A 23339-nucleotide genomic window follows, 5' to 3' on the forward strand; every position below is an offset into this window, starting at 1 on the left:
CCTGAAAATCTTTTCCCCAGCTGAAACTAAATGGATCAAACTGACAGATGACTTCAGGTCACCCAAAACTGCATTTTTCAGTGAGTAAACTACTTGGCCTGAGGGACTCTGTGCCTCAGTTTCCCCCCTCTGTAAAAGGAAGAGACATGTACTTAACATTCTTTGTGAAAGAGTTCAAGATCTAGTGCTAGACCAGAGACTATGGTTACTATCGTCAGGCTAGGACAGGAAAATGCTTTGAAAGAGGTTGCGCTTGGCATGTCCTTTACAAAAATTAGTTTTGACAGTAAAATGAGTTTTACTCTCACTTTGCATGGGTGTTAATGACTATAGAAGGTGCAAGACAGTGGAAAATCAAGTCCTGCCCGTAGCCTAACCCCAACTTTTACTCTATACACATCTAATTCAATAACAAAACACATCAGAAATAATAAAACATGCAATAAAGAATGGTAGGCTAATGATCATCTAGAATCAGACGGTTTAAACAGTTCTTTCATATTTAGAGAGCTGTTCAAATATGATATAATTAATCCTCAAGCATATTCAGTAGGTGATACTGTCTCAGTTTTAGACAGGGAAAATGGAGCTGAAACACAGTGTGACATGATCAAAGCCATAAAGAGTCAGTGTCAGAGCTGGGATTAGAATTTATAAGTTTGAGATTCCCAAGGTCTATCCATTACCACTACAATACATCCAAATCTCATTTTAAACCAGCAAAGTCATGATTTTATTTTTTGTAAAAGAAAAGCTTCTCAAATCTGTCGATTAAAACATCCTATTCAGAGACAGGTTTTATTTATACTTTACATAGTCTAGTTATAGGACACACCAGCCACAAGGCACTGGAGCATTTACAAAAAACAAGAACACATGTAAGCAGCTACCCTATACTGTCCTGTTCACACAGAAATGTCTCGGTCACGTTAAGTGGTGCTTTCAGCAGTGGCGGATTAGCCACTGGGCCAATGGGGCCCATGCCCATGGGCCCCAGCCAATTGGGAGCCCCCCGAAAAATGGGTGCCCCGCACCATGACCCGTTTTGCCTAGTGCTCCTGTCGTGGAGTGGTGTTGAGGCACAGGGACAAGCCCTCAGAGAAAGCCTGTGAAACAAGCCCTGCCATGTACTCCAAAAGTTGGAGCCAGGGGCAAGGAAGAAAATTCCAAAGCCTCTTAATAGAAATTTTCATTAATGGCAAACAAAGAAAAAAATGATAATACAAAAAAGCAAGCAAGAGACATGGATTGCTCAGAACGCTACTTTAATTTGTAATTAGGGGGGGTTTAAAAGGAAAAGAAAAATGATGTCACTGATGTGCATTGAGCAGGATCTCGCATGACCACATCAGAGCTCTGGACATAAACACTTTGCATTACATAGCGCCTTTCATGCCTTAATTTCAGACCTAGCAGACCAGACTCTGATGTACCCCCACCATGAGTGTTTCTATTGATTTCAGAGGGACTACTTGAGTAAGATACTGCTCGTGGTAATTAAGGGTATTAGAATCTGGGCATAATAAAACACATGTGATGCCCTTGCAGCCACACATACACCCTGCCTTAGCGAGGGACAACAGTTAAGTATTATTGTACCCATTGCACTGGTGGGTTTACTGAGAAAAACTGGTTATAGAGGCTGCACAGGGCCAGTAAGAAATTCTGTGGGAGAGCCAAAAGTTAGAGCTTCATACTCCTAGCTCCTTATTCTACTATTTTAGCCACTAGACAACCTTGTTGCCTCAGTTCTTTATTGCAAATAAGCAGTTCCTATAGAAATCTGAGCTAAAGACCTTGAAGGTTAGCTAGCCTATTTTTCTGCCAGTTCAGGTTTTTCTCTAGAATATTTTCTAGCACTTTGCCTAGTCGAGTTGCAAACATTTGGACTTTCAACCTCATCCCCTGGTTAACTGAAAGATCTGTCAGGAAATGATTCCCAAAATGTACCCTCAATTTTCTTTTCATTAAACGTAATTCTTACCACTCAATATTTCTTTACATAATCCTTCTCCCTGCATAATATTTACCTCCTGCATCTAACCCTCTTGTTTATCTAAATCAGTGGTTTTCAAACTGGGGTACACGAACTCTCAGCAAGGTGTACACAAGAAAAATCCTATAATGGCAGACAATGCATTTTATTGGGGGGAGGGATAGCTCAGTGGTTTGAGCATTGGCCTGCTAAACCCAGGGTTGTGAGCTCAATCCTTGAGGAGGCCACTTAGGGATGTAGGGCAAAAATTGGTCCTGCTAGTGAAGGCAGGGGGCTGGACTCAATGACCTTTCAAGGTCCCTTCCAGTTCTAGGAGATTGGTATGTCTCCAATTATTATTATTTAATAAGACTTGGCAATCTAATTGTAGATATAGTATGACCCTATCTCAGATGGGGGTAAGCAACAAGTCGGTAGCTCTCAACCAGAGGTCTGGGGCCCCCTAGAGGGACTTGAGCAAGTTTCAAGGGGGCATCCAAGCAGGGCCAGCATTAGACTGGCTGGGGACCACGGCAGAAAGCCAAAGTCCCACTGCATGGGCCTGAAGCCCAGGTCCCTGTGCCCCACCACTCAGGACTGAAGCTGAAGCCTGAGCAATATAGTTCATGGGGCCCTCTGTGGCGTGGAGCCCCCAGGCCATTGCCCTGCTTGTTACCCCTTAATGCCAGCCCTGGCTTTTATATGCAGAAAACCAGTTATTGTGGCACAGGTGGGCCATGGAGTTTTTATAGCATGTTGGTGGGTGGGGTGGGGGGCTCAGAAAGAAAAAGGTTGAGAACTTCTGCAGTAGACAACATTTGGAAAAGGGTATGCAACCTAAGCATTTGAAAACCACTGATCTAAACGTTACGGATGTCCTCAAAGCACTTTAGATAATCAAGCTTCTATTGTGCCGATCATGTGTAACATTTAAAAGTAAGGGTAAATATTATAGCTGATGTTGGATGCCACAAAATTTTTTAAATGCTTCTATTTACTTTTATAGTGCTCTTTTAAAATGATTGAGCTTCAAGGAGTATAGATTTTAAAAATAGCCTCCTGCTGGGCACAATTTAATGGGGTTGTCTACTTCAGCATACAATCAGTCATCTGGGGATTTAGACCAACACTTGTCAAAATAGCTGCGTGCCCAGGAAGTATGAGATATGATTTTCCTATAGACCTGTCTTCCTGCAATCCTCCAGCATTCTCAGTAAGTGAGATCCTTGGCTGCAGTAAGCCAGCGTAGCCCCATTGACTAGCTAGCCCACTCTCTCAAAATTAACTTCAGTGTCTACATCTTGCAGTGCTGGTTAAAGTCATAACAACCAGGGCTGCCCAGAGGATGCAGGGGGCCTGGGGCAAAGCAATTTTTGGGGCCCCTTCCATAAAAAAAAGTTGCAATACTATAGAATACTATATTCCCGTGGGGGCCCCTGCGGGGCCTGGGGCAAATTGCCCCACTTGCCCCCCACTCTGGGCGGCCCTGGTAACAACATCCTTCCTCTGTCACCTGCAGGGCAAAGGCTTCTTTTGTTTCTGACATGCCATCATGTTGGCCTCAACCTTGCTTTGCCCAGGCAAGTGGGCACTTCTGCGCAAATCCATACCATCCTTGTTTGAAGAAACTTCTTTGTCTAGGTGGTGTCTCTCAAAACTTATATTTCTGACTTGTTGCCAGTGACCTGGATCTTTGACAGAGCACTTGACTTCTTGATCAACTGACTTCTGTCACAAAAGTAACAAAGAAATAAAAAATTTCAGTCATAAAATTAGCTGACAAGCTCCTTCCATTTTCAGCATCAGCCTGGAAATTAGAATTCCCCCCTACCCATCCTTCCTTTAGGCTGATGTATATGTCTAAAGAAACATCACAGAAGGGCCAGGACCTCTGCTAATAAAAATCTGTTTGGATTTGTTGAACAGAAAAGCAGGCGAAAGTTCTCATCATGGTGGCATGGAGCCTCTCGTTTCTGTTTTCAATTCCGACTCTGATTATATTTGGGAAACGGCAGCTATCCAATGGGGAAGTGCAGTGCTGGGCCCTCTGGCCTGATGACTCCTACTGGATACCCTACATGACTGTGGTCGCTTTCCTGGTATATTTCATTCCTTTGATTATCATCAGGTAAGAACCCGGTATACATAATGGATATCTGCAGAAAACATCTAGCTGGCAGGTGTGCCGGCAGTTTTTAAAACTAATTAATTTGGCATTTGTTTTGTATAAATGTTTTATCCTAAACGTATTTGATATAACCGATCCAGAGTAGAACTCCATACTTGTCCAGTTTATTAACGGGTCTCTCTTACTGTATGAGCCCCTGCACTTAATATTGCATAGAAGTTGCCAAGAGTAATAGTTATAAACATTTCTCTGGACAAGAATAGAATCCACAAGTGGATGACTCTCCATAACTGCAGGCTTTTTTTATGCTGTCTCCCTTGATATTTATTGAAGAATATTTTTAATAAAAGAACAGAAATGGCATTTACTCTAGTTACCCTGAAACTTAGGGAGTGAGGACACTTTCAATTTCATGTTAGTGTATCAAAAATTGATTACCAGAAGAGGTAAGGAAGTGTTCTTCTCTCCTTCCCCATGATAGTATTGTACAATTGGGTACATAATAATAAATAAGTACAATTTTATACTCTACTAGTAGATCATCGTCCACCCGTGGATCTCAAATGTTTTAAAAACATGAATGAATTAAAATTTTTCTAATGTTCCAGTGAGGTAGGTAATTATTATTCCCATTTTGCAAGTGGGAGAAATTGAGCCACAAAAAGGTTATGTGACTTGCCCAGTGTCGCATGGAAAGTCTGCAGTAGAACATGGATCTCCTGATCAGGGCCAGCTCCAGGGGTTTTGCCGCCCCAAGCAGCCAAAAAAAAAAGAGAAAAGCCGTGATCGCAATCTGTGGCAATTCAGTGGGAGGTCCTTCATTCCGACCGGGACCCTCCCCCGAATAGCTGGATGTGCCGCCCCTCTCCAGAGTGGCCACCCCAAGCACTTGCTTGCTAAGCTGGTGCCTGGAGCCGGCCCTGCTCCTGATAGCCCGAACTGCACTTAAGGGATTGGAGGGGCAGGATTTGAAGGGTCTAATGCCTTCCTGTGAAGCATCCACCATTGGTCATTGTTAAGGACAGAATACTGGAGTAGTTGGACTATTGGTTCATTTCTGCAGGGCAAGAATAAGTGTAAATATTCTGTTGTAAACTACATACTGTCTGGACTGAGATTAGACTAAAGTAGTGGCTGCATCACTTCCAATATGCATTGCAAGGGAGACACAGCATGAAAACTACACAAATTTCAATAGCTCTTGTGTGACCATTCATTACCTAATGGGTCATCATGGCAAATCCCAAAGGGATGTGCCTCCTTGCAGCTCAAGGATCAACCAGATCGATCTCTGGCTAGCTCCTAATGGTGGTCTGGCTAGTTATTCAGTTTGTCTGCAACACCGACAATCTTATCATGCCACTGAAGCCTTTTGGAGCCCATGTGATCACCAGGTGTATAGCAGCATCTCTTGATGCACATGCTTTGCAATTCATTGGTCTTTCATTCCAATGTCTATACTAAGAAAGCTACTGAAACCAAACCAGTGCTAATGGAGGCAGCACTGATACAGAGTTTATATAACTGTGGTTCTATAGATCTGAAGCTTTGTTGCAAGCTTAATGTCACGATGTCCCCACAGAGGCCATAGAAGGTCCTGAAATATGGCAACAGCTTCTGTTATATGAGCATCTACATTTTGCAAGCATCCTCCAGCACTGTCTATGATTCTGCTCAAGTATTTGATAGTTGCCACCAGCTCAATGTCCCATCCAGAGTGTTAATATTGGAGCTGGAGGCTTCTTGATGGCAATGGCCAGGAACTCTATTTTATTCTGATTAATAACCAGACAAATGCACGCTGCTTCTTGCCCACCCAAATCCACCATCCGCTGCAATGATTCACCAGACGAGCCAACAAGACAATATTAACATAGTCAGAATCTGAAAGCAGAATGGTATTCAGCGCAATGCCAACAGCTGCCTCTTCAAACTTATGAATCAACCAATCAGTGCAGATATTGAACAACTGTGACAAAACACAGTCTTGCTGAACTTCTATGGAGACAGGAAACCACATGTTGTATCTGCCGCAGTCTCAAACACAGCCTTCTGTTCCATTGTACAGCTCTGTCAATGACACTATTTCTACAAATGCAGAGTTGTCTCTGCAGAGCCACAAACATACTCAATGCACTGAATCAAAGGCCTGACAGAAGTCTATAGAAAGAGCTGAATTTAGTAAGCCATGCACAACAATGTTAACAAGAGAGCATTTTGAGAAGTGAATGGGTCCATCAGTGATTAAGTTTCACTGTGAAGTTCATGGGGATGGATATTTATTGACATGGCAAATTCCTGCATTTGCTCTTCAAAAGCAAATAGTTTCAGGACAAAGGTGCCTGTTAAGGATCTGCTCTCCCATTCAATGGGAATAGGATCAGGCCCTACATGTACTTGCTTTACAGGACTATTCCTGGGTCAAGTGTTTCATTTTTTATTACAATGTCTCATGCTTTAAGTTAGGACTGATTCTCATCTCACATTGGTTTTACTACAGTGTAACTCCTTTTATTTCAGTTGAGTTACTCCTGCTTTACATCCATGTAAATGAGAAGAGAATCAGATACAAAGTTGTTGCTTTCCATTTCACTTGCTGTAATCACTGGGTGTAAGGCCCGTGTTATACATTAGGTCAGATTGGGGTGGGGGAACAGGTTAAGGCCAGAGGAAACGTCTATGATTATCTGAACAGGATATTTCAGCCATTTATGGCCTGGAAGCAGTTCAATGTAGATGATACTTTATTTGTATCATCTGGGACATTGGATAGTGACTAAGGTTAGGAATATTGACTATGTATCTATATTTCAAACATGCTTACTCTGGGTGACACCCACAACTAGCCTTTCTAGTACAAAAATGAAGATGCCAGATAGTACTGACCAGGGCCGGCTCCAGGTTTTTTGTAGCCCCAAGCAAAAAAAACCAAAAAACCAGGGGGGGGAAGTACTGCTGCTGTAACCCCCCCGCACCCTCACCCCCGAGAAAAATGGAGTGCCGCCACCGGAGGGGGGGGGGAAAGGATTGCTGCCCCTTGAAAAGTGCCACCCCAAGCACATGGGAACACTGGTGCCTAGAGCCGGCCCTGGTGCTGATGGCCCATCAGGAAAGACAGTGGACCCTGGAAGAACTTAACCTTCCTGAGAATACTCCAGAGAGCCTGTAAGTAATGACTGCTATGACTCAGCAAGGTATGCAAGGACATGTAACCAGGCCATGTGACTCTGGACCCCACGTTGGGATGTCAGTTTTTTTCCCACAAACTGAGTTTCGGACAAATGGTTCCGGCCATATGCTAAAGCTATATAAGGCAGGGAGTGATATCATCTGTTGTTCTTCACTCCCCACACAAGGAGACTCCTGGAAACACCTAAGGAACAAAGTGTGAAGTGGAGGAAGTGCTGGACTCAGGCTAAAGAGATTTTTAGCTTGTGTATGAAAACCTGGGGATTACAAGCTGTAAAGCAGGGGTTCTCAAACTGGGGGTCAGCACCCCTAAGGAGTTATGAGGTTATTACATGGGGGTTGTGAGCTGTCAGCCTCCATCCCAAGACCCGCTTTGCATCCAGCACTTATAATGGTGTTAAATATATTAAAAAGTGTTTTTAATTTAAAAAGGGGAGTCACACTCAGAGGCTTGTTATGTGAAACGGGTCAGCAGCACAAAAGTTTGAGAACTACTGCTGTAAAGCAAGTGTAGCTTGTGCCTTAAGAAACTGCAGCCTGCTTATATCATCAGCCAGGGTGAGAATTTGCTAATTCATATCCTACTTTTCTAGTATTTTAGGCTTAGTTTGCCGTTTTTGTTAATTTACTAGGTAATCTGTTTGCTATCACTTAATCTATCTTTTGTAGTTAATAAACTTGTTTTTGCTTTATCTAAACCAGTGAGTTTGAGTGAAGTGCGTGGGAAATCATAGCTCGAGGGGCAAAGGCTGTTGTATATTCCTCTCCAAATTGAGGGGAGGCAAACTCTGTGAGCTTACACTGTACAAATCCCTGTGCACTGAAGATGGTATAATTTGGGGGTTTATGCTCTGGAGGCAGTGCATAGCTGGGGGGCTGAGAGTTACCTTGGTTGTAGCCTTTCAACTGTTACTTCGTGCAGTGGCTGGTCAGAGAGCCTGTATGTAACTGTAGCTGGGTGTGTCCCTACCTGTGTTAAAGCTGGTAGAAGTGCAGGGCCGGGAGTGGGTCTGCAGCATCTCACAGCACCACAGTGAGAGAGGGAGCCCAGGCTGGTGGGTCACAGGGCTCAGTGGTAACCCAGTTCCAGGTGGCACCCCAGGGGAGAACCCACCACATAGCCCAGGATCTGAGACCCCACAAGGACGGTGGATCTCAGAGCCCACGCTCCTGCCTGAGCCAGAATGTCTATCCTTCTGTGTTTAGCCCCACAAGCCCAAGTCAACTGACCAGAGCTTTGAGACTTGGTGTGAACATATCCTAATGTTCCTCAGGTGGAGAAGTAGGAAGAATGTACAGTAAGTCACCCAAAGGAGAGCCTGGGGCCAATCAGCATGGATACTAGAAGTTGGTTAGGTGGCTAGTAACAAAAGTGAGAGAGAGAAGACCCTGGAAAAAAGCAGAATAGACACAGGCTGAGTATTTTATGAACCAGAGGTTGACTCATACTCTACATCTCTTCTGTAAATTCAGAGCTTCTGGCCTACTTAGACAAGACTGGATACAGCCTTAGACTTAAGCATTTTTGTTCCCTACATCTTTGAACTTGACTCAGTTTTCTAATACATTTTCCTTTATTGAAGTATATTTCTGGTTTTAGTCTGCTTTGAGGGATATTCCTTGTCTGTCCCCAGGAGAGATCAATGATTCCTTAGCCTCAGAGGCTAAGACCAGTTTAGGTTCATGGCTAAAGGCACAGCTCAGGTAGTCTTTTCCCATAAGACACTGTTAATGTTGTGATTCTAGTCTACCTAAAGTCTGGGGAAACCATTAAAGAGGAACATTAAATAGGCTCCCTCAATACCACAAATACGTGGTTAACTTCTATTAACTATTATTTTGGATATGCATAGAGTGACTTGACAGATGGAATTTCCAGAGTTACAGAAGCTATTTAACCTCAGACACAGACCTCTACCTGTGAGTGAAAGAAGCAGCTCCACCATATGGAAGAGTGTGTTTGTCCTATGTGTAATTATCCAGAGAAGTGTGGTGTTAGGCACACAACCTAGACATTGAACCACATTTCTTAACAGCCTTGAAAATGCCACAGGTAGCAGTATGGAGTGTAGCTATAGCCATGTCGGTCCCAGGATACATAGCAGTAGGTTCTCCTGGCTAGTGGAGCCAGTCTTTGTTGTTTTGCTTTGTTTCTTTTATTGTCTGCTGAAATAAATATTCCAAGAGGGTTTCTTAGTTGTCTCTGTTCCTCATTAAATTAATAGAAAAGCACAGTTGTGGCAACTTTTTTCTCCACATAAATTGGTGAGTCATCCTATATGACATGACAGAAAAGCTATTGTGTGTGTGTCCCTCAACCAATTCTCATTAGACCCAGTAGTATCAGTCTGATCTATCCCACAGATGATGCAGGAAGCATGTGGGTCTTTATCAGCTTTTTGTTTCATTATACCATAAGTGGCAGCAGATGATGTTGTGATCATCTCATCCAGACTGCAATAGTATGGCCTAGGTAAGCCAAATGCTAAAGCCTATTGGTGCTGATGTAAAGTGATGGGAACATGTGATCATGTAGCTTGATGTGTTGTGTTTGCAGCTTCTTTTGCAATTAGTGTTCTGTAGTTTTAATGTTTAGTCATAGAGATTGGTTCTGCAGCTTCCAGGAGCAACTGACATCTCCAGCAAAACAAAATAACTGTGAGATCATGGGACCTTTGGTGGCTCAAACCATCAATTTCAGCTGAGCATCTGTCAACTAAAGCTTTTGCTGATACAACTTGGCCTAAAGTCATTCTCTAGAGAAAAGCAATAACTTTTGAATTCTGCTCATAGCGAAGTTAACTTTATTAAGCCATCCATCCTCTGGTCTAGATTGCACAGTTGTAACAAACAAAGTCATCATTTGTGCCTCTTAAAGGGAAGAGAAAAAAAAGCCTCAGATGGAAAACACCTGCTGGATCATTCTTTCATCCCAGGAAGGATTATTTCTTCTTGTATATTTTAGTGTTCTAAAGGTAGCCTAGTTTTAAATAAGAATGAAACCTGAATGAAGTTAGAGAACAAAAAAGGATAAACGAGGTACATACAAAGCAATTTAAAAGCATAGTGTCTTTTTTGGGAATGTTTTATACTGCAATTCTAGGACAAAATTCTAGAGAAATGGACAATTTGGGAATAATTTTGAGGTCAGGAATGTCTTAAGAACGGCTAAAATTCAGAAAATTGTGTCTAAAATTTAGAAGTTTTCCATGGGAAAACTCCTACATCCTGTATTATAGATATAAACGCCCCTCTCCTAGTCATGTTGGTACACTTCTCATTACATAGAATGTCATAACATATATTGACTGCAAAGTTGTGCTGTGTCTAGTGGTCAGACTTAGATGTATCCAGCTAGTCAGAATCAGAAAGCAAGCAAGGAGACTTTAAATACACCTATAATTCAAAATATAATATATCGAGATGTTTTTAAATAAGGCTTCAGTTGAGGAAGGTACTTAGGCATGTGCTTAAATCCATTTCCATCCTTGTTCCCTGCTTAACTTTAAGCAGGTGCTTAAGCTCTGTTAAGGTCCATCCGATTTAAGCACCTATTTCAAAGTAAAGCAGTACATAGGTGCTTTCCTGAACTAGATGGGTTTGCTGAATCATCGCCTAAGTGCTTGAAGAAACTAGATCATAGCTTTTTTTTGATCCTTCATCTGTGGAATTATGCATTAACAAGCATACTTGAATCTAAACATTCCTAATTATACTAATTTCATATATAAGTGAGAAAAGCATTACATGGTTTTCACTCCTCCACATCATGCAATTCATTAACAAATGAAATGTGTAACAGACTGACAGTATCCTGAACAAATTGTATGGAATTAAGATTAAGTTTGCTGAATTAAGATAGACTTTATTGAATTAGGGTTAATATCTTTGGGGTACATCATATTAAAAATGCAATCATATATAGGTTATTGTGGAATTGTATGCACTTTTTATGGAAGGGGGCAGATGCTAATGTTCTTTCTCCGTTAGCGGCTCTTTGAAGCCACCCCCTCTACAGAGATGAACATATACTTGTTCAAACTGGATTCTCCACGGACCAACAGATTAAGTTTTTTTTTTTATAAATAGCCTGGTTTCAAACTGGATCAGGGCCTTCTTCCTTATCCAGAAAATGGACAGGATTTCTAGTCCATCGAGAGCCCCAATCCTTAGGGTAGGGTTGGAAGGACCGGACCTGCTGAGGCCTCAAGACGGTGTGCTTGTTCTGAGCCGAAGCTGTGATGCACTTATAACAATAAGGAAACCCCTTGCGTGGTGATTTGAAGGACTGCTCCTGCCAGAATCTACATTAGGGTTGGGGTGAACTCTGGTAAGCTTATTAGCATTCATGTATTGTTTTTTGTATGTTTTCTCTCTAGTGATTTTTACTTTAAGAAAAAAATAGGCTTGCACAGAAAGGGCTGTGTGGGAGCTTATAATATAGCAATTATGCTGTTGTCTGTCTCTGAAGAGATAGAAAGCAGGTGTGCTTGGGCAGCCTGTCTCTGCTGAGAATAGCACAGTGAAGGCAGGGAACTAGGCAGCCAGGCAATACCCTAGTCAGACAGGAGAGAGGACAGAGCAGGTTTCCACTCAGGAGAGGTAACAGCTTGGAAGCTGGAAGCCTGAGTGGATGCCCTGGGTGGGCCACTGTGGGGGAAAATACAGGTGCAGTCACTCTGAACTGTAACAAAATGTGCTTTGTTTTATCCTGCCATTTTCTAATGAGAAGCTACCTTTGTATATAGGCTCAGTCCTGTAAGGTGCAGGATGCTCATTGACATCAAGAAATGAATTGCAATAAAAGTGCTTCACCTGCAGAGCAACCAGCCAAGCCAGCAAATACAAATAGCACCTAGGACCAGATAGACATTAGCCTTCCTTCCACCATGAATTTATACTTATTGTATTACAGTGGTATTTATGTAAGTACTTAAAAGCATTAGGCTAATGCTTTTAGATGCATATTACATTTGATCACAAAGAAGGCACCATCTCAAAGGGAGGAGGGAGAGAGGAATTTGTATTAGATCTGTAATATTCCTATAGTACTTTATAGTACTTTATAGTACTTTACTACATGACAGTAATTATAAAAATGAGAGACATAATTTAGTAAACTGAACAGGGCTTTTCTTTTGTCACACAGAAAAACTGTCTTTAAATCAAGATGCCATTTAAAATCCCCCACACCTCTGTTTCTGTCAAGTCCTCCCACCCCCATCTCCTTCAATTTTACTGGAAACTAAAATACCCCCCACCGAACACACAAGCACAGTGTCACAGAAGGAAGGAATATGTCTGGACAGGAAGTCAGACAACTTACTGCATTTTACTTAGAAAGAGATTTTTTTTACAACAAAACATGAAAATAGGGAGAGAACATTTCTTTAATAACCTCTTTTGTACACCCGCTTCATCTACTCTTCAAATCAACTCTTGATTCAACAACATTGCAGATACATTTGAAACATGTTTGAAGGCACCGTCAGGTGCAATTCATTCTAAGTTAGCTCTGTCTGAATCTCTATAAAGACTGTTTGCTCTACAGGAGTGTACTGATTAGAATATTACATTGTCTGGGAGGGCACATCCATAGCGTAACCAAGGGAGAAGCTTTTACGTCTTCAGACACAAAATGTAACTCACTATAAGTATTCAAGTTTGACTGAACAGTTTTTTCTTGTCATAGTCCATTTACCATACATGTCTTTCAGGTTTCTCTCATACTGCAGCTGATTTATAGCACCTTCTATTGTAATGAGCTGGGTGAAACCCTATTATGGGTTGAATTAGAATCTCGTTCAAACTGATGCACGGACAAGACCTTCATTTAAGATACATAAAGACAGGGAAAGGATCACATCTAAAGCAAGGCCTAATAGAACCTTCCCGGAAACTAGCACCATGTGGTCAAAGGGTTCCACTGGGTACTGTGACAAAGGTAGGGAAGGGAAAGGAGAGAACCCAGAAATGGAACAGACAAGAACAGGGGGGCAGAGGCAAGAAAGCCGAGCAGTACCTGTGAGCACGGTGTGTACCCTGGAGAAAGCTAGACAGTGAGCTTATAGGTCTGTTGGCCAACAAGGCTTCAGGCTGTAAACTGAGAAATCATTCCTTTTGTTCTTAGTCCGTTCTGCGTTTGGAGAAGCAAGACTTTGGTATTTTCTTTGGTGCAATCGTGTTTACAAGGAAACTGTAGAATTCATCAATTTCTACATCCACTAGAACATCACCCAGGGCACTGAAATTTAAGGCAATGGCAACATGACCAACTCTTGCAATTGTATCACAAGTCTCACAATAGTTAGTGTTCTCGGTAATGGCCCAGCCCTTGAAGAGAACCTAAGCTTTTGTTAAAACAAAGTACGTTTCTCGCCCTCCAGGCTGCAGAGAAGAGCCCCCAAAATGTAACCTGAGTGTACCCAAAAGGATCAGAAACCAAAATGTAAACAATACGAATACAAATAGACTGATATTACTTCAGAGTTCATTTTGTGGCCTGGATTCATGACTTTCGCACAGTTGGGGATGGCAATACTGCAAAGGTCCAGAGTAACCTAAATCTAGGAAGATCTGTTCCTACAATTAACGTCTCATCTCCTCAGAACCTCAGTCTCAGCAACCAAATAATATATTATTTCACTTTCCTCCCCTTCTATACATTTATTTAAAGAACCACCTCCCATTTAATACAGTTATAATCTAATATGATCTATAATCTAAAATCTAGTATACCTGGAGTTACAAGGTGAGCGCTTAGGGTCTGAACACAAAGGAAAAATGTAACCTACACAACTAAAGTTTCTTTTTTTTCCTTTTTTTTTTTGCTTCAAAACCATAATGTTTTCAACACAAAATGATAAATCAGCCCAGGATTGTTTAAAACACCCACAAGGCTTAGTGAATCTTTCAGCAAAGTGGTCTGAATTGGGAGCTTGCAATACACCATGAAAATCAGAGTTTCATGCATTTTGGTGTTTTGTTGTGAATGTTTTACTCAGCTCCACTAAGCATGAACCAGAACTAGTTCAAATATAAAAGGAAGTAATCAGAGCCTCTTCCCAAAGCACATGATGAATCCTGTGTGGGTTATATGTACTCTTCATTACAAAAGCTCCTCCTAAGTCATTGCTTTTTGTCAGGGGAGAATCAGAAATGCCAGAACATGACAAAACAGACCATTTTCCACAGTTCCTTCAGTCATTATTCAGACAAAATTCCCAACTATTCTGGAGGTGATATTTCCAACCTGCCTGAAACCAAGATGACTAGGAGTATCAGCAAACTGCAGTAGTGACATGTCCAGTCTCATTTTGGGTCCATTGCTACAAAGTGCCATCATCTGTGATTGAAGTCACTTGGCCAGATTCTGAGAAATGCTGAATACTGCAATTTCAATAGGAGTCAAAGGTGCTGATTACCTCTTGGGAATCACCTGATATGCACACCCATTAATGAGGGGACATTCTGTGGAACGATAGCCACTGGAGTCAGTGGATATTGACTTCTATCATATGAACACTTGATTCATTCATGTCATGTGAAACAAATCACTATAGTTAATAGTTCATATCTGAGGTCTTTATATAGAACTTTGTGCCTTCAGAAATTCAGAATCTGTGAAAGGTTTGTGTTCTGATTAGTGGTTTATTTAAACTCACAGATTGTCCTTTCCTGTGCTTTAATCTGTTAAATATAGGAGCAGTATTAATAACACTAGTCACTTATTTAGTACAAGTCTGAATTCACAAAAAAACAAAGTAGTTTGAAATATGGAGAACAAAAGCTGCAAGGTGTTGGGGAGGGGGGGAGAAGGGGGAAATCAGAGTTCCAGTGGAACAATCAGACTGCAGCAAGGGGAAAAATAAGCAGAAAAAAAGTAAGTAATCAATATTTGAAAAGAAAATGCAGTTTAAAAACAAGATGCTAGAGTGAAATAGAGGCCAGATATGACAAAAGGCTAGTGAGAAATCACTGAACAGGAATAAAAATACCAAAGCCAGTTTATTGATTTTGATCGAATAGTTTCTGCTTCTGAGTTCATCTAAGAACCTAGAGGCTATATTCTGACAGTAATGTCAGCCTGACAGTTCACTTAAATAATGGTAGGTATAATAGGTGTGTGAAAGCAAATTAGTCAACGATTTACAAGTCATTGCCAACAATTAGGAGGCATAATACAGCCATGCATCTGCATGGTGTTACACATAGCAGAGAAAAAGCAACAATAGAAAAACTTAGATGATAATTATAAGCAATTTCACAGAAAATGAATTTAAGTCTGTTTATCAACAACATACTGGTGATGTGAGCCTATAAATATTGAGCCTGGATGAGCATCTACCACAGTATATTTATCAAATGAAAAATACAACCGTTTTGTTTTTTAAAGCTAAGTAGATTTAATTTTCAATAATGTTTTTCTAATTCTGAGGATCATTAACACCTGTATGTATTGTAACAAACAGACATTTTATATCAAAGAAGAGTGATCTGACTCTCCTTCCAGAGCAGCAGCTTGCAGGGCATCCCTCTGAAGTCCCTCAGCAAATCTCAAAAAATAGGAACTAAGCAATTTCTGCCTACCACAGGCCTTAGCTTGTAATCCATCTTAAGTTCTCCCGCTGGCTGCCATTACATCCTTCCCACAGAGTAAGCACCCCAGACCACCTCTCCTAAGTCTCTTTCACTCAACTGCATTGGGCTCCTTTCTTTTAACTCCTTCCTGAGTCTGCCACACCCTCCAGGTGTAACAAGTTGGGGTTAGAGTTCTCAGACAAAATCATGGTCCCAGTGAAATCTATGAAGTCAATGGGAGTTTTTTCCAAAGAGGCCAGGATTTCACACATAGTTCCTGTCACCACCCTAGTTGTCATGAAAAGGGCTTGTCAGAAATATTAAATCTATATCAAGAGACGTGTAGAGAAAATATTGTCTGTTGCTAAATTAGTTCCGTTGAGACTACAAGGTTGTGCGCCCATCTACAGTCTGCTTATATATTGACCATGGCCGCTGATACAAAGAGATGGTTGAGAGATGGCTGGAATTGTGCACAGTGCATAAAGATGGCTGTACTTTTGTACTACATTCCACATCTGTTTCTTATTTTCTTTGTCTGCCATCTCAGTCTCTCACAGATGGGAACTGCTTCCTATTCTTTGGGACTGTCTTTTCTCTTTGCTCTTCCTTCTTAAGAAAGAAGTGAGGACTTGAGCCTTAAATACATTCTCATTTTGCCACGGCTTTGAACACCTAAGCAGAAGCCTTCGGTTAACTTAAACTGAAAATAAACAACAAAACCCAATACCTGAACTGATAACACGGGGAACTTTTTAAAAAGTACAAAACTTCACAGTTGTTTATAATTCCATGACTTTGCAGCTGAACAATAAACACCAATGGAACTGAACAGCTAACTGTACTTCTAATTTGTACGACAATAGCACTTAGAGCCCTCACTGAGATCATGGTGCCACTCTGCTCCACAAAGCAGCCATCAGGAGTGATGTGCCTCTCCTTGGAACCCAAACTTAGCAGCATTACAGCACAGCTAGGCTCTATCAATCAAGTCTGCCACTATCCCAAATCATTTCCAAATACAGCTTGCTGTATGAGTCTAGAAAATAAACAATACATAGAAGCATCAAAAAGAAAATCACTTATGGTATAGCTATATTTGAACAAGCTACCTGCAATGAACTGTGTCCCTGATTTTTGAATATCACAAATAAAAAGAAATAGTATGCAGGGCTGGCTCCAGGCCCCAGCACGCCAAGCACGTGCTTGGGGCGGCATGCCACGGGGGGAGCTCCGCCGGTCGCCGGGAGGGCGGCAGGAGGCTCCGGTGGACCTCCCGCAAGCGTGCCTGCAGATGCTCCACCGGAACCGCGGGACCAGCGGACCCTCTGCAGGCACGTCTGCGGGAGGTCCACCAGAGCCGCGGGACTGGCGACCGCCAGAGCGCCCCCCGCAGCGTGCTGCCGTGCTTGGGGCGGCAACATTGCTAGAGCCGCCCCTGATAGTATGCACATTATGTATGGTACATCGAGTAGCTCAAGGCCTTCCGTGACATTGTTTGAAGCCACTAGCTTTCAGCTGTTTACCTTTCTCTGATTTTTTGCAATGTTATCTCATTTATTTCAACACCAGTGAGATACACAGGGGAGAATCCAGGGGTGCATTAGAGAGCACAACTGAATAATAGTAGCCATGATAAGAATAATTACACTAATTGAAATTCAGTGTACTAACTGGATGTTGTAAGCATCAGATCTTGTATACCTAGATGCAACTACATATTCAAATCCTGGAAGGGTTCGTTCATTCTTTCATTCTGCATACTGTAAACAGAACAGCATGCAATTTATTTTTGGCTGAAATCTTAAAGTCCCAGATTTATCTTTTCTGCATTAAAACAGGATATCCACATCTTCAGTCTGCACTAGATATAAACACAAGACGTCAAACTTCTCTTCCACAATGGAAATCAGCTCTGACCAAATAGTGTCCCCTGAATTAAATACAGTGCAGAGGGACATATCCTAAATGAGATTACAGAAAAGTGTTTTAGATTCTGGGATCCAGGGATTCTGACTTTGAGACTGAATACCTAATTCAGAATACCCTTCTCTAAACACAGAGCCAAAATAATTGGTTTGGCATGTTTCAGAATATGTACACAAGAATGCTCTGGAAGCTGCTGCCATGTAAGTACTGGGATGTACTTGATGGCCTACAGGGTTATCGTTTTCTGTAAAATGGGTGAGGCTAGGAGTCAAACTAGACTATGTAGAATGTCCTCAGTGGTCAGGGTTCACCAGCAGCAGACTTGCACCTTGCCCATGCTTAGACAGAAAGTACCAGTACACTGTGGTGCTCTGCCATGGGATGGAAGGATGTTCTTTATGCCATACATGGGACTAGTTAACCCCCAATACACCAGCGGCACAGCTGTTTGCCAGTGAAGGCAGGATTTGATCCTATGTTTTATTACTTTTTGTAGACAGTCTGAAAAATCTCATGACAAGATAACGAGGACAAACCACTGCTCTTATGAAGAGTGCCATTTTCCCTGCCCCAATAATGTGCTACCACCACCCTCTGTCCCAGAGGTGGCTGTATTTAAAATGTTCTTGTATGGATCTTGTTTTTGAAACTATGGGATTTTTCGTCACGTAAAGTGATACTTAAATGTAAATTGTTTGTTACTATTTGTTATTTTGTTGATTATCTCAAATCTTCAAGAGCTTATATAAACCCTTAAACAAGCTAAATTCTGGTTGCGTTCAAATATGGACTGAGGGGAAACAAAAAGCAAGAACTTCAGGATATGGCATTTAGCACCATTTTGGTACCAGAAAACTTGGGATGAAATGGGATAAAACAGTCAAGGAAGAGCCTAGAAGGGAAAAAAGCTAACAATAATAAAACCAAACCATTTCTATTAAGTACTGTTTACGTATCATCTGATAGCAATGAATGCACCAAGAATGAAGGAAGGCCTGTGTGAATATGTTCGAAAGGTCAAGAATTAATTAAAGGTAAGAATGAGAAACAGAGTATATAAAAGAATGAATTATTAAAGATAACGCCACAATCAAAGGTTAGAGACTAAATTGCACATGAGGTAGATATTGTTCTGGCCCATAAAGAGAAAAAAAGAGGTCAGGTAAATAAAATACAAACAGGATCTGTACAAGCCAGCAAGATAATTTCTTGTCAGAAGAGGCAGGCTTTGTTAGAAAATAAAATGAACGAATGATTTGCCTCAGAGTAATGAAAGGAGAAATGTCAATGACAGAAATAGATTTTTAAAAGGTTGCAAAGAGATGTGAAGGAAATCTCACCCAGGCCAAAGCAGATGATCCAGTCACTGAAAACCTCTGAAGATCAAAAGGAAAATTCTAAGGTCAGCCAGGAGTTAGCCAAATGTTTGAATGAATGGAACAAAGAGAGCAGGCTGGAATCTTTAGCTGATGTACATAAAAGCCTTATTGGCTGTATTTGCAAATGCTTCTGGTTCAGATGCTGAAATTCAATGTTCACAAATATTGTGCATGGAAACCGGATGACTAATTTCTACAGAAATGAACCCAAAAGGGATGCAAGCACAGCCACTGCAAATCTTAAAATGAGAATGTCTACAGAAAAGCCTCTTGCATTGTTCTCCGAGGTCTACCTGAAAATGAGTTGAAATTAAGACGACTTATAAAAGAAATGGTTATTTATTGTTGATGAAGCCATATGATAGAAAGTTAGGAGTAAAAGACACTTCTTGATCTCTATAAAGCTCCTAAAAACAGTCCCAAGTTTCAGCCTGGTTCACTATGGAATTGCTAGATCCAGATCCCATGCTGGGAGTTGTAGTCTTTGAGTTTGGAAAAGCTAAGAGGAAACAGGAAGTATGTATGTGTGTCAGGGACTGCAGCTGCAACTGCTTCTGAAGCTGTATAATTGTTGTCTAATGGGTGCAGGATCAGGTCCTAGAATGGAAACAACTATATACCTGCTTTTCTTCTTTCTCATATCCTTCCAACTCAGGACTTATCCCAGGATGGTGGAGTTACAGGCAGGAGTCAGAACCACCATGTTGTGTGATGGACACTTGACAAAATTACTGGACTTAGTGATGGACATTGGTGGGGGGCGGGAGCGGGCTCCAGGCTGAGGCAGGGGGTTGGATTGTGGGAGGGCGTATGGGCTCTGGTCTGGGAACGTGGGTTCCGGAGTGGGGCCAGAAATGAGGGGTTCAGGGTGTGGGAGGGGACTTTGGGCTGAAGCAGGGATTTGGGGGGCAGAATTCATATCCCGTGCAGATTTTTTTGCTTCCCCACAGAAAAATGACTTTGATGAAGAAGCAAAGGGAAGCTACAAGAGTAGTCATGTGACCCTCCCCAGCAGTATGTTTTGGGTGCCCAGGGCAGCTGGCAGAGAGGTAAATCACTGTGAGGCAGGGGATGAGACTGGGGAAGACCCAGCTGGTGGTTCCTACCCTGCGCCAGGCTTAGCTGCTAGTCCCGGCTAGGCTGGGCAAGAAAGGACTTCCTCTCTCCCTGCACAGCATCCGGGGCTGGGTCAGACCTACCCTCAGATTTTTCCCCAGGCTACAAGAAGCTCTGCAACCCCTCCCCCACTACCACCCCACTTCCTGCACCCATTACTCCTCAGCTATAGGAGGAAGTATCACTGTATAGGGAGCTGCTTCCCCATCCACCTAACCCCCATGCATCCAGACCCCCTCATTTGCAAAGCCTCCCGCCGAGCCTATACCCCTATACCCAGAATCCCCCCTGCTGAGTCCGCTCCCCCTGCACCTGGAACACCGATGAGCCACCGGCACCCAGATCCCCATACCACACCAAGCCCCACTCCCCCAGCATCTAGACCCCCCCCCAATGAACCTCCCATACCCAGACCTCCCTGCCGAGCTCTATCCCCCCTGCATCCAGAATCCCCCTTCCACTGAGCCCCAACCACTTTTACCTGGACCCCCCCACACAGAGTCCCATTACCATTGCACCCAGAACCCCCCCAACAAGCCCCTGTGCATCCAGATCCCCCCACTGAGAGAACCCCTCTCAACCCACACCTGGCTCCCCACCACACTTGGATCCTGCTGGGCTGAGCCTGCCTTCCCACACTGGTGCACCTGGCATGGAAGGGGCAGGGCCCTGGTATGTTTCTGGGGGAGCTGCAAAGTGATCTCCCATCTCTGTGCAGCTAGTGGCCTGTGCTCCCTAATGCCATGCTGGAGTCTCCACATTTATTTGACAAATAAAATTTACTGAATTTTGCAGAATTGTAAGATATTATGTGCAGAACTTTTAATTTGGGGCGCAGAATTCCCTCAGGAGTAGTCACTTGCAGGTTTAAACTACTGCAAACTGAAGTCTTTAAACCATGACTTGAGGATTTCAGTAACTCAGCCAGAGGTTATGGGTCTATTTCAGGAGTGGGTGGGCAAGGTTCTGTGCAGGAGGTCAGACTAGATGATCATGATGGTCCCTTCTGTCTATGAGAATTCATAGGCAAAGTGACATTTTTGTACAGAGTCCTTCCCTAAACATGAGACAATGAACAAGACTAGGAACTTAGGAGAAGTGGGATCTATCCTCAGTTCCACCACTGATGTGCTCTGTGACCTCGGGCAAATCACTTCAACTCTGTGCCTTGGGGATAATGATACTTACCTCTAATGGGGATAATGACACCTACCTCTCTTGCAAAGCACTTTGAGATCTGATAATAAGAGCTAAGGATTAAATTCTGATCCTGAAATTAGCTCCAAACAACCAGAGCTCTCTGTAGGTGCAGAGGTCATTGAAGGACCAGGGCCTTAGTTAAATTCACTGCACCACATAGTCTCAAAGATTCTTTTTATTTTCCTCTTCTCTCCCCAACTGTAGTGTCATTTACTTCATTGTGATTCGAACCATATGGATGAAGAGTAAACCTCAGGCTGCAATTATTTCCAACTGTACTGGTGAGTCTAGACTTTAGAGATGGGCCAAAGCCATAAAATTCTGATGTGGATCTTCTAACTTTTGATCCCCTTAAAGTTTGAGAGCATCTGAACTCAGAGTCTTGGTATGATCCCAATGTCTAATTATTTATTATTATTAAAGGAATTATTTTCTTTTAATGGCTGTTTGCACAAGTAGGTTAGAAATGAGTTGTGAACAATTTCCTCTTTCCTTGGACAGAGAGCCCATTTTCACAGAGGATAGATGATGAGAAAAAAAGTGAGATCCCTTATTCCCTCTAAAGCTTCCATGTCTCGAACCAACCCTTTTTTAAAAGGCATTTGTACAATACTTTTGCTACATTTTGATATGCCTTTGCTCGTCTGGATTCCAGTCAGCATCAGAAATACCCAAATGCAAAAGTAACAGAGACCTGTTCTCCTGGGGTTTCTATCCCTATTCTGTAGGCCAAAGGGACTCAGACTGTTCTGATGTGATTTGGAAAAGTGAGAGTTTTTGGGAAGCTATTTTCTCTGAACCCAAACTACCAGCCACTGGATGTTTCCTACTCACTAGCTGTCACCATCTTACTCATTCCCCTACTCACAACAGTACATGCTATGAAATAATCAATTAACCCTGAAGCTTAAGTGGAACCACAGTACTGAGATAGGAAGGAGAGCTGTGATTTAATAAAACCAAACTGTGTAGTCAGTGACACCATCTGAATTGAGGTTCCAATTACACATGGGCCTTTGCTGTTTCCGGAGATTTACCTTCAACTCATATTTCAAATTGTTTTTAATTATATTTTATTACAAATTGTAACATAATCTGAATGCCTGGATGGGAGAGGGATTTTATTATTATACCACTCTGATGTGCACACTCTAGGTTACCAATAATAAAATTATGCATCCAAAATTTGCACACACCTTTTTAATGCTAGCAAATCCCACACTGACATGCATAAATCAGGTACATTCAGCTATGCAAACTTGAATATTTAAATGTACAGACATTTGCCCATTTATACATGAGCAATGAACACTTATGGGCTAGAATCATGACATGATGATGCTTCCACAATCAACATTGCATCATAATTATCAAACCTACCAATCACAAAACTTGCAAAGATTTCCCTCCCCTCAGCAAGTCTGAGCAGGGCTGGTTTAGAATTCCAGCCACCCCAAATTCATAATGTAACAAGGCTCAGGTAGCCTGGAAAGATAAATCCATCTTCACATCTAAGGGGTATAGTCTCCTTTTTGGGCTAGTCTTTAACTCCCATGAACATTAATATGAGCTAGTTCAACTTCCAGATGTGATCTTTCACTGGCTACAAAGCCATCTTGATCCTTTTTACCAGTTACACCAATTATGTAGCCTCAACAAGCTCTAGCTGTAAGATGTGCAGAAGACATTAATATACACAGTGTCCCATTACCACAGAGATCATTGAAGTTTCACTTCTAAGCTGAGGCTACACAAGACAAGAGGTCAGTTAATAAATATGATCCCTAAATGTGTTTGCTATATTGAATGTAACTAATTTTACCTTAGAGTTGCCATGGATGAG

General features: G+C 42.1%; 1 protein-coding gene across 1 annotated transcript in view; it reads left to right on the forward strand.

The window, feature by feature from the left end:
* The window catches only part of NPSR1 (neuropeptide S receptor 1), a 94894-nt gene that overhangs the window by 63651 nt on the left and 7904 nt on the right, over nucleotides 1–23339 (forward strand). Inside the window, exons 5-6 of the mRNA XM_039521508.1 lie at nucleotides 3902–4103; nucleotides 21701–21777. Coding sequence (XP_039377442.1) covers nucleotides 3902–4103; nucleotides 21701–21777 — 279 coding nt within the window. The remainder of the gene's footprint in view (nucleotides 1–3901; nucleotides 4104–21700; nucleotides 21778–23339) is intronic.

This window comes from Mauremys reevesii, linkage group 2, assembly GCF_016161935.1.
Source record: "Mauremys reevesii isolate NIE-2019 linkage group 2, ASM1616193v1, whole genome shotgun sequence".
In the NCBI taxonomy this organism is placed as follows: Eukaryota; Metazoa; Chordata; order Testudines; family Geoemydidae; genus Mauremys; species Mauremys reevesii.